The 12,295-nt window shown below is 37.0% G+C and overlaps 1 protein-coding gene across 4 annotated transcripts in view; it reads left to right on the top strand.

Annotated features, from left to right (window-relative positions):
* Positions 1 to 12,295, top strand: part of ATAD2B (ATPase family AAA domain containing 2B) — a 168,182-nt gene extending 155,887 nt beyond the window's left edge. For all 4 annotated transcript variants that reach the window (XM_055327103.1, XM_055327102.1, XM_055327101.1 and 1 more), the window contains exons 25-28: positions 2,508 to 3,191; positions 6,646 to 6,773; positions 7,105 to 7,233; positions 8,815 to 12,295. In XM_055327103.1, coding sequence (XP_055183078.1) covers positions 2,508 to 3,191; positions 6,646 to 6,773; positions 7,105 to 7,233; positions 8,815 to 8,856 — 983 coding nt within the window. In that variant the 3' untranslated portion in view covers positions 8,857 to 12,295. The remainder of the gene's footprint in view (positions 1 to 2,507; positions 3,192 to 6,645; positions 6,774 to 7,104; positions 7,234 to 8,814) is intronic.

The raw sequence follows: 12,295 nt of genomic DNA, 5'->3' as shown, positions 1-12,295 counted from the left end.
GACTTAGTGGTACATTTGTTCCATGAAACTGATTAAAGCTATTTGGTGTAGTTATTTATATCTTGGATCATGACCTGGATTATATAATGTAGCACTCTAATTTAAACCTTGAAGGCCTGTACATTGTCTGCACCTGATATAAATATTTACTAAAACCCATTATTGAAAATTGGCTTTAAGTAGTGTAAGTTCCTTTAAACGTTAAAATGTAACTTTAATCTACAAATGTGAATTTTGTTTTCTCTTACCAGTAGATGGCATATGTGATTTGTCTCTTTTACATTAATTTACTTGAATTATAAATCTAAATATCCCTAAGGGAGAGTTGCTTTCCTAAGGTCTTAGTTTTGGAAACAAGCTCAGAGAGGCTATAAAAATTGACTCTAAAGATTGTGCCTCCTGTATTGGTTTTTCACACAAAGCGCTCTTGTAAAAGGAAGCGATATGTGCAAGATTAGTTCCGTAAATGGATGCTACTACCACATGCCAGGTGCTGTGGAGATATAGCAGCGCCTAAAACAAAAATCCCCATTCTTTTGGAGCGTATATGATCAATTTCTCTATTTTACCAAAATCATACTCACCATTAGAAATAATTATGTAAGGAGGAGGGAAATCTCTCTATTTTGACCTCTTCCCAAATGAGAACATTTTCTTTGTTCTCAGCTGGGATGAAAGTGTTAGAAATAAACTTGCTTCAGTAGGCCGTCTAAGCCTTTGTTTAGTGTACTACAGATCACATAATTGAGCTGGCTCTTGATTGAACAGAGTTCAACTCTTCTTGCTCTAGAGTTTGACAGCTTAGGAAAGAAAAGGAGAACCTTTTGTACTTTGGTTGCATGGCTGGAGAATAAGTAAGGTCACAGTGTTTGGAATGAGTTGTCAGGTGGTAGAAACCTAACAGCTCTACCTTTTAGAGAAAGAGGAGGCTGAATTTTTTTTTTCATTTTTAATGTGAACTGGATTAGTTTTTCATATAGGTAATGGAATGCTTACAAATGCCCATCACTTTTGCATATATACAGGTTTTAACAGTAAACTAGTGCTGAATGTTCTTCTCTAATTACCCTGTAAGTATAAGTTATGAAAACAGAAATTAGGGGAAAAGGAATGGATAGATGATTCTAATGATACGATTTTGGAGGCAAAATATATTTTGAACCAAATGACTAACTTGAATTTGGGAAATGATTTCCGAAACCTTTAGTAGATTTATTCTTAGATAAGAAAGAAAAGTAATATTTTTAACAATATTTGTCAATTCCTTGTGAATGCCTTGGTGTCTTTACAGAGACTCAGTACAGATTAAAGATGAAAGGATGAAAACATATATAAACACATATATGTGAAAAAAAAAACAACCACATATATGTGGAATTAAAGATTCCTGGACTCTTTGTTACTGGAAGTACTCCTAAAGCTCATGACAGTTTCTGGCATCTAAAGTTAAATATAGTCTTTACAACTTCTGTAGGTCTTCCTTTTCACATCACTGACCAAATATTTATTTTCAACATTTTGTTAATGTTGCTGCCTTGATAGCAGAGGGCTTTTTTTTTTTTTTTTACCACATTTTCTTCTTCTTTTTTCAAAATATTTTGTTTATTTATTTGAGAAAGAGAGCATGTGAGCAGAGGGAAGAACAGAGGGAGAGGGACAAGTAGACTCTGTGCTGAGCCCAGAGCCCGATGCTGGCCTTGATCTCAGGACCCTGAGATCATGACCTGAGCTGAAATCAGGAGGAGACAGACACTTGGCCAACTGAGCCACCCAGTGTCCCCCTCTTTTTACATATTTTGAAATAACAGCTGTGAAACCAATTGATCCTACTAGGTGAACCATTTATAGTAGAAGAGGCTAACCAGTTGTCAAACCATTGTCTCTATAAGCTTCAAAGGGTTTCTCTCCACTACCGTACTTATTGGGAGTGATTCCTTCTTCTGTAAGGAGAGACAGTGGATAGTTCTTTGTGGGACACCAGTAACTGTTCTGTCTTGGTATACTGGATCATATATTCACTTTCTTTCATTGTGTAGGAGCTTTTGGATGATTTTGTTGGCAAAGCACTCATTTTCCTGGTGGAAATCCAGGGCTATGGCCTCCAGTTTTCTAGGTAGCCTGGTAATGTGGTCAGTTATTCCGTAAATGTACATATTATATGCTTGGCCCCGGATGTTAGGAATTCGGAACAGCTGTAGAACAGAATCAAGGATAATAGAAAAAAAATTAATGCTGGATAAACTCAAACTCAAATTTTTAAAAAAGTTCATTCTTCAGAATTCATCCCTGACTTCTTATTCATTCTGCTCATAGGTTGTGAGGATTAGTCAGCATAGATGTCAGGAGCTAAGTAATTCTTGTGTATTACATTGGTCTGGGCTTACTTTCTTTTGAGTCTTAAATAGCAAACATTTGTAAAACAAGTTTTGCACTCTGTTTTATTTCTCTGTATGTATCTGTTTCTACATATCTGTTCTACATACCTGTTTTCCTTCTCTCTAAAATAGTTCGAGTTCGGAGAAAATCAAGGCGGCGATCACAGTGGGGTAAAGGAATTATTAAGAAAAGGAAAGTCAATAATTTAAAAAAAGATGAAGAAGACACCAAATTTGCAGACTATGAGAACCATACGGAGGACAGGAAGTTGCTAGAGAATGGAGAGTTTGAGGTAAGCACTGACTGCCATGAAGAAAATGGAGAAGAGACCGGAGACCTCTCTATGACCAATGACGAATCATCGTGTGACATCATGGACATGGACCAGGGGCAGAGGCTTGACAGTGGAGCAGGCACAAAGGAGAACTTTGCATCCACTGAAGAGGAAAGTTCAAATGAGTCTCTGCTTGTCAATAGCAGCGGTTCTCTAAATCCAGAACAGACATCTAGGAAAGAGCCTTTCCTCAAAGGAAGCTGTCTAAATGGTGAGGCCTCCACTGACAGTTTTGAAGGAATACCAGTTCTGGAGTGTCAAAATGGCAAAGCTGAAGTAGTTTCTTTCTGTGGTAGTGGAGACAAATGTAGTTCCGAACAAAAGATTGTCCCAGAGGACCAGTCAAAAGAAAAACCAGAAACTTTGAATGAACATCCTGGAGATGATCCTGAGAAACTAGAGACCCTGGAATGTAGCAGTAATGAGAAGGTAGAACCCAGCCCTGAAGTGGAGGTTAAAGATGCAGAACTGGATAAAGAAGGTAGAGCAAATATTTTTAAAAAATCTTCTGAAATTTGAGAGTCTGGAGTTCACCAGTTGCATATTTTGTCTGGTCCCCAGTCAGTAAGCAAGTTATACCCCTCTGAGAATCTGTTAAAGTTTTGATCTTTTTCCCCTAGGAAGGTATATAATATACACATGCCTGGTAAATTTTGCTAGAAATTTCAGAGTGTTATGGTCCAGAATGAGTTGCTTTCCTTTGTGTGTGTGTGTGTGTGTGTGTGTGTGAGTTGCTTTTCTGACTGCTTATTTTTTTTGCCTCCCACCTGATTATTATTCCTGTCCTAATGGATTTATGACTAAAGGCTGAGTAAACCCACAGATATTAAGAAGATGGAATTCTAATAAGAATTACTGGGGTGGGGTAGGCTGGACTGAAAAGATTTGGATACTGAGCAGTGTGGTATGCTGTGCTCATGTACGCTCACATTAAATTACCACTCCTGTTCATTACAATCATGTGACTTTGAGCTGGTTACTTATGCTCTCCAACCTTGTTTTTCCATCTTCTAAATTAAACTTCAGAGTGTTGTCACTGTGGGGATTAAATAAGTCATGTATATTAATCACCTCTTCTTGTACCTGGCACATACTGAGCTATATTCATTCCAGGCATTCATTGTTAGTTGAATCTACAGGATGTTGAGTCTAAGAGGCTCCACTGCTTTGTAAAGCCAGTGGTATAGGAAGCAGCAAGAACCCACAGTGTTAGATCTACTTTGTTCTCATAGACTCAGAGCACTCTGCAAGCCCCTGCCTTCCTAGGGTCTATATGATTCTTTTAAGAAGAAGCAGAAAAGGGGGCCTGGGAGTTTCTAGCCCTGCTTTGTTTATCATTCTTTAGCCCGTTGTGAGATGGGGTGAGTTAGAGATCTACTCTTTGAATATACATTTTCATACTGAACAGGTACTCTTCTTACACTAGAATATTTTGAAATTCTGTCATGTTTTCTCAGTTGTGTGGAGTATATATACCTTTAGCCTGGGATTTGGGCTATGTGGGAGAAGTTTTTTTTTTGCTGCCAGTTTTTGAGCCCTCTAGCAGAATTAGGAAGTAGGAAGATACTATTCAAAGTCTTAGAATTCTCCTAATGGATAAAGAGAGATGTTTGTGTATTATTCTTAAATGTTACCTGTTGAGAATTTTTCTTTTACTTCAATATTTAATAATAGAAGGTAGTTGAAAGAGCAGTATTTATTCTGGTATTCATTTATATTGATCATACAGGCAGAACTTTATTTTATTTTTTTAAATTTATTTATTTATTTTTTTAATGTTTTTTTTAATAAATTAATTTTTATTGGTGTTCGATTTACCAACATACAGAATAATACCCAGTGCTCATCCCGTCAAGTGTCCCCCTTAGTGCCCGTCACCCATTCACCCCCACCCCCCGCCCTCCTCCCCCTCCACCACCCCTAGTTCATTTCCCAGAGTTAGAAGTCTTTATGTTCTGTCTCCCTTTCTGATATTTCCCACACATTTCTTCTCCCTTCCCTTATATTCCCTTTCACTATTATTCATATTCCCCAAATGAATGAGAACATACACTGTTTGTCCTTCTCCGATTGACTTACTTCACTCAGCATAATGCCCTCCAGTTCCATCCACGTTGAACAGGCAGAACTTTAAACATGTATTAAAGTTGGGTTAAGTAATGACTGGGACAGAGTGGAGATAAGGGAAGAGAGCTTCCTGATGAGGCTTTGGATATGAGCTGAGGAGTCCTTTTTAAAAATGTTCCTTCACAACGAGATTTTAGTGTGCTTGCAGAAAAGTTTGTTTGTTTGTTTATTTATTTATTTAATTTTTTTTTGCAGAAAAGATTTAAATTAATATATTCAATTGGTTATCTAAAAACTTTAAGATATTTGTTGTATAAAAGCCTTACCTGAAGTTTTTTACTTGTAACTCTCAGGGCAGTATTACAGTGCAAGTTCTTAGGTTCCTGGATGTCCATAGATAGGGTAATGAGTATCCGTAAGGTCTTTTTTTTTTAAAGATTTTATTTATTTATTCATGAGAGACACAGAGAGGCAGAGACATAGGCAGAGGGAGAAGCAGGCTCTCTAGGGGGAGCCTGATGCAGGGCTCCCAGGACCTCAGGGTCACACCCTGAGCCAAAGGCAGATGCTCAACCACAGGAGCTACCTAGGTTCTCTGGATCCTTAAGGTCTTAACAAAAACACTTAGCTTATGTTAATTGAACTATAAATAAAGGCTTTCACTCTAGATGCTGTCTGAAAGATAAAATTTCTTTGCTACATGGAAGTATGTTTTCCAAGGTAATATTTTGGTTCTTTTATTATTTGTCTGTATAGCAAGCATTGATGAGAAGGAATTGTTTATAGATGTGGGAATAAGAGGACTACTGCAGGAGGGAGGGGGAAGGTTTTCCTTAGCGTTTGTTGATGTGGGCCAGGTCCTGTAAAAAGTTCTGGAACAATTGGAGTTTGTGTTCCTTCCTTCTTGCCCTCCTCTTAGAGTATTCCTGACTTAGGGGATCATAGGGCTCAATGGCCTATCTACCCATTCAATCTCTCAGGGTGCCTAATACTGTCAAATTATTGTTAGCCACCTCAAAATATGTTGGTTTTTTTTTTTCCAGTGTAGTTGGTCTCAGTTTGATGTTGAGAGGAAAATATTATAGTAACTCACTCTGAGGTAGGAAAGATCATTAGCTCTATTACACTTTATTTATGTTTTAAAAGGTTTTATTTATTCATTCATTCATGGGAGACACAGAGAGAGACAGAGACACAGGCAGAGGGAGAAGCAGGCTCCATGCAGGGAGCCGGATGTGGGACTCCATCCCAGGACCAGGGGATCACACCCTGAGCCAAAGGCAGGTGCTCAACCGCTGAGCCACCCAGGCAACTCAGCCCTATTACACTTTAAATGGACTTGTATTTTTAAGAAAAAAATGTTAGAAGCCAGATCAATTTCTAATAGGAATCTGGGCAGTGTAAAAGAGAAAAATTTCAGTTAATGTTGAGGAAGATTTTACTTTATTTTATTTTTTACTTTGCAAGGCAAATATGTAGACAGGTTGGCCTCACTTGGTTTGAGTAGCTGCTTTTCTAGGTTGCTTCCCCTCTTCTAGTTCTGAAAGCTCCAAATTTTAAAATGATGGCTATCATAAAGAAAGTGAAGACATTTAAAAGTTAGTACTTAGAGGGGACTATTGCTCTTCTCTTCCTTTAAGTGGATGTGTTTATTAGACGATATTCTAGCATGGGTTGGCTTTCTTGGTTGTGGTTTATTTCTCTTCAATTTGGGTTACTTATTTTAAAATTTATCATTAAAAAATTATCATTTAAAGAATATACCCTTATTCCAAAAAGTTTTTATGGTGGGTAGAAGAATTTATAGTTGTTCAAGCTTGAGTTTTCTTAACTTTTACTTGCTGCACTTTTTTTTTTTTCAATTGTAGGTGCTTCTAAAGTAAAGAAATATCGTAAGTTAATTTTAGAGCAGGCAAAAACAACAAGCCTGGAACTGGTTCCAGAAGAACCCTCTGAGCCTATGCCACCTCTTATAGTTGATCATGAGAGATTGAAGGTAAGCTTAGCTATTCCCAGTCAGTCTTAAATGAATGGAAAGAGATTTGAATATGTTTGTAGGCAGTTGAATAAAACTAGTTTTGATAATCTCTTGCTTTAAATGAGGAATATACTCTAGAGCTTCTAGTAAAAAAAAAAAAAAAGAGTTATGTGTGTTTTGAGGGGTTTAGAGAATGGTCTCAGTAATAAACTAAGGCTTGGAATCTTCTAAATTACGTGTCACCGTTACACCATAGCATACGGTGTCTGTTGCCTGGCCATTGATATATAACTGTTTCAGTGTGAAAATGAAACCAAACTTCATTTTATTCTCTTCTAATTTTTCTTAGAAATTGCTTGATTTGTTGGTAGATAAAAGCAACAATCTGGCAGTTGATCAACTTGAGAGATTATATTCTCTTCTTAGTCAGTGCATCTATCGTCATCGTAAAGATTATGACAAATCACAACTTGTAGAGGTAAGTGCTCAGTTCATCCTTAGAATAAACAAATATGTGCTTTTACTTGTCCCAAAGAAAAAAGAGGGAAACATTTTTTAGTCTATATCTTTCACCAAGTAACTGAGGAATATTTTGAAGATTTAAGATTAGAAGACTCATTAAGACTTAGAGTTTGCAGAATAAAATTTTTTTTTAAGGATTTTATGTATTTATTCATGAGAGACACAGAGAGAGAGAGGGAGAGAGAGGCAGAGACATAGGCAGAGAGAGAAGCAGACTCCATGCGGGGAGCCTTATATGGGACTTGATCGCAGGACTCCAGGATCACACCTGAGCTGAAGGCAGATGCTCAACCGCTGAGCCACCCAGGTGTCCCAGAGTAAATCCTTTCTGTTACCATTTTGTCTCAGGACAGAAATAATCTGGGATTCTTTGTTTGTTTGTTTAAGATTTATTTTTATTTATTTATGATAGACATAGAGAAAGAGGCAGAGACACAGGCAGAGGGAGAAGCAGGCTCCATGCCGGAATCCCGACGTGGGACTCGATCCTGGGACTCCAGGATCGCGCCCTGGGCCAAAGGCAGGCGGGAAACCGCTGAGCCACCCAGGGATCCCTGGGATTCTTTGTTTATCAAAATGGAACTTAGCATGTCACAATTCCCTTGTCCCTTGCTTATTGGTGACGTCACTGAGCATATCATTTGGGTGGGTTGATTGTGGGGAAGACCTCAAGTCTTTTTACTGCTGCTTCGTAGGCAGCCACTCCTGGTTAAGGGAGTTGGCCTAGAAAGTGAGACCTGTTTGCCATCCCATTAATGATTAAAGAGAACTTAAAAATCATCTCATTCATCAGATCTAGGCTTAGGAGATGGCCACATGAAGGAGTGGTTGTCCTTTTGCTTAGACACTTTCAAGGTGAACCATTCTCTTTCTTAAAGATTTTATTTATTTATTTGAGAGAGAGCAAAGACAGTGCAAGCAGGTGGAGGAGCAAAGGGAGACTTGGAACCTTGAAATCTAGGGGCCTTGTTTAGGGAAAGAAGGGATCTATAGCAAAATCACCAGTGAATGAATGGCATTTCTTGTGATGTTGGCAGTGACTCTTTCTGGCTTTTTTTCCCTCCTCCTTTTTTCCGCCCAGCTCTGATTAAAGTGAATAGCAGTGGGAACAGGTACATTTTACTTTGGGTGCAAGTTTCATTATCCTGAATACATTCATTTTGCTTTGGGAAAATGAGTAAAGGAAGGCCTCAGGCTCTGGAGTGAGGCTACCTGTATTCAGATTCTGACTTTGTTGTTTATTAGCTGACAAATTATTTATCTATACAAATTTCTTAGTACAATATCTGGCATAATAAGTTACTCATTGAGTGATACTAGCTAGCATCATCCTCATTAGCCTAACTATCAAATAGGCATTTGGAAGTGTCTAGGGCAGATAACCTGCAGAATAGCTATGGTATTATAATCAGGAAAATACTTAAAGTTTAACTTGTATCTAAAATTCTTTCTCTAAAAAGTTAATTTAAAGTGAATTTCCCCATAATACTTTTGTCTTTTCTTTAATAGATAACATGCACTTTTTTTCCCCTTGTAGGAGATGGAAAGAACAGTTCATATGTTTGAGACATTCCTATGAACTTTTCAAGATGAGTGGTTTATCCTCTCCAATCTGCTCCTGACAGAGCAGTCTTCTGAGCCATTCGATTTCAAATTGCACCAATTATGTGCAGAGCCTTGGTGTAAAGTGCTCTCTCACTCATTCTTTCTCTCTGTTGAATTTGGTGCTATTGTCTCAGGTACCTGAAACCAACCAGCCTACAAGAACCAAACAGAACTTCAGAAACATGTTGTATTTTCCACAAATAAAAAATACAACCCCACAGATTGGAGATTTTGGTGCTACAGAAACTGCTCTCACTTCTGCTCCTCTTTTCATGCACTCTCTTTTGGAGACTTCTCTCTTAGGGAGCAGACCAGCAAACAAGAGGAAACTGGATGGGGCAGTTCTAACTGTGTTGAGTTGTTTAAACAGTGGGCAACCTGTTTTGTTTTGTTTTGGTTTCTTTTTCCTTCTTTCTACTCCTTTTAGCATATTTGTTTTTATTTTTTCCTCTGGGTAATGGACTGAAACTTCACTGTTATAGAGTTGGCTACAGTATATTCTGGTGGGAAACTGAAGAAACTGGATGAAATTAGATTAGGCTCTTTAGAACTGCCTTTAATGTGCCTTTTAATTCATTTGAGAAAGATAAGGCTAAAGAAAAGAATGGGCTTGTTTGTAGCAAATGAATTAGAATGTCTTTTTGGTCACAACCTTGAAAATAAGTTTTGATACTCTGTCATTAAGAGGCAACCAGTGTTTTGGTATAAAATAACTATCCTGTTTTCAAAACTCAATCAAGATACTCATTAAGCCACACGATGTACTAAAATGGTAAGTTTTCCTGTATGGTCTGTTTCTGTTTAAGAAACACATAATAAAACAACAACAAATAATACACAGCCCACCAAAAAAACTTACACACTTTACAGTACTGCTGACAATGATGACCAGAAACTAGATAGATGGTAACATTCTTTTCCTCTCTCAGTGGCAATTTAATAGCAATTCATGTTTGGGTTCCCAGAGAAGAATGATTTCATGTATAGTAAGTTGTTCCTGTTTTGTTTTAAAGCCAGGACTTGCCAAATGGACAGAAAAGAGGAATTTGTCAGAAGCTCCATAAAATTCATTTTTTTAATGCATTGTGCAGGTGAGCTCTGGTATGGTCCTTGAATAACAGTATTAATGTTTAAATCCCTTAACCATAAGCTTACCGTCACAACTATTCATTTGGATTAGAACCCATTTTGGATCTTGTTGAGTGATTTCTGTGAATTGTACTTACCTAAAATTAATTATGGGTTACTAGTTTTACAAAAACTTTCTACAAATTTGGGGACACAGTCTAGGCAGTTACAAAGAGGCAAAGGGAATACAGTGACATTTTTTTATCAGATAATTTTTAAACAAAAATAGAAAATTTTGACAAGTTGGCTTGATATCTTCATTCATTATAGCCGTTAGCTGCAGGTGTGTCTTTCCAATATATGCAACACATGTAGTTTGGGTTTTAAATAGAGCAAATGGTCTTGGACTACTGCAGAGATACTGAGCTACCTCAGCTTTTTGTATTTTAGTTTCTAATAGTGCTTACAGAGTCCTGTAATCACTTTGCCACCGTTTACATGCTGAAGCTAAGGTACTTGTCTCCTTGTCTCCGGCTGTTGGCTGTTTGTTGTGTGCCGGATGCCCGTGCAGAAAGCACACTATGGCCACAGGCTACTGCAGTAATCTTAAGTGCTTCTTTGCATTTACATTAACATTTTGCGCCTTCTAATTATAGCTTAAATTTTTTTAAATGCCACTTTTTTTCTTTATACCTAGTCTATGAAGTTTTCATAATATTCAGTTAGTCATATAACTCAAGATGCTACCCATGTAGACACACTGTATTTTTAAGGTGGGCAAGTGCGATTAACGATGAACCATTTTAAAGGGGAGGTTATTTGAAACCTCTAATTTGATTATTGGGAGGATTTTCATGCTTTCTTTCATATTTATTACCATCATACCAGTTCAGACTATTTTACTGTCTAATACATTAGCATTTTGTATTTTGATGGAAATTGTTACAGAATTTAAAGATTTGATGAAATAAGATGTAGCAGATTTTTTGTAGCAAGTTTCTGCTAAAAGGGTTTTTTGCAAGTCTCAGGTTCTTGCTGCACTATTTTTTTTTAAATATTTATTCCAGTTACTCTAATTCAGAAGCATTCTGTTCAAGTAACAGCAGCACTTGTGAAAGGAAAAAAAAACGCACATGTTCTTAGTAGGTTACTAAATTTGTACAAGTTAATTAAGATTTTAGCCATCAGTGGGTTTGACAAGGGAAATTTATTTATGTTCAGCATTAAAATGCTTCCAAAAGATCAAGTTTTTTTTTTTTTTATTTTAACCTTGATATTGATGGAGAAATACGAGGCAACCTCAGTATGATAGGAACTGCCACTTTGAACAGATTAGGTCTTAAAGAGAAAGCCAGTCTAATGCCAAGGGGAGAAAAATTAGCTGAAACTGTATCAACTCCTCTGCTCCCCTTCCCCTGTCTCCCCCCAAAAAACCACACACTATACCAGTTTTGCTTACTTTACAGATATCTGGTGGTTCTATAGTTTAAAGCAGCTTGTGAAATTATCCAAGTGGACTCAATTTTGTTTACCTTTCTGTAAGTTCTTAATTTTTGCTGTATAGCATTGGCAAAAATATGTACAAATTGACCTCTGTTCTTATTTCCTATTGTGAGCATTATAAATGATAGCTCCTGTGTAAAACTTTGCTCTCAGATCAGTAAAATATGTATCACAGCACAGCCCAACAATAGTTAATGCTCAGCTGTGGGGACCATGGGAGCTTTTTGAAGATGATGGAACCGCACTAGGGTTGAAACTGATGGCTGTGGAATTATTGTGTTTTTGAGCTTGAATCTCACCTGTGATTAATTTTTTTTGTTTTGTTTTACGTCCTTTCATGACTTGATTTTTCTCATATGCCAATGTATTTGTAGGTTTACTGGATTTTATTTTTAGGGAGTGGGGTGGTAATATCTTCCCATTTTTTGATTAAGTTGGTTCAGCTATGGTGCTATTAAGTAGGTATCTTCAGTGTCAGGTCCCGTAGCTGAATGCCATTGTTATTATAATTATTATTTGTAATCACATTGTAAGCTTGAATTTGGACTTGTACCTGCATCTTTTGTATTTTGTACATTCAGTTATTTAGACTTTGGGAGTCCTTTTTGGTTTCAGTCATGTATGTCTACTTTGTAGATTAAGTAGACTTCATCAACCATGGTCTATTTTGGGTTTATAGTTTAATTTAGAATTGTGTTAAATTGATGTTTTGCATTTGACTTCATTTTACATTAGTTTGAAGTAAATTATTTAATTTTTGAATTCTGGAATTTTGAACATTTACTGTAATTTGTAATATAACTGCTGTGAAATACTTGAATAAAGATGACAAGAAAAACCTG

This window comes from Nyctereutes procyonoides, unplaced genomic scaffold (genome assembly GCF_905146905.1).
Source record: "Nyctereutes procyonoides isolate TBG_1078 unplaced genomic scaffold, NYPRO_anot_genome, whole genome shotgun sequence".
Lineage (NCBI taxonomy): Eukaryota > Metazoa > Chordata > Mammalia > Carnivora > Canidae > Nyctereutes > Nyctereutes procyonoides.
The sequence above is the reverse complement of the archived record's forward strand: the minus strand, read 5'-3'. Positions and strand labels throughout refer to the sequence as shown.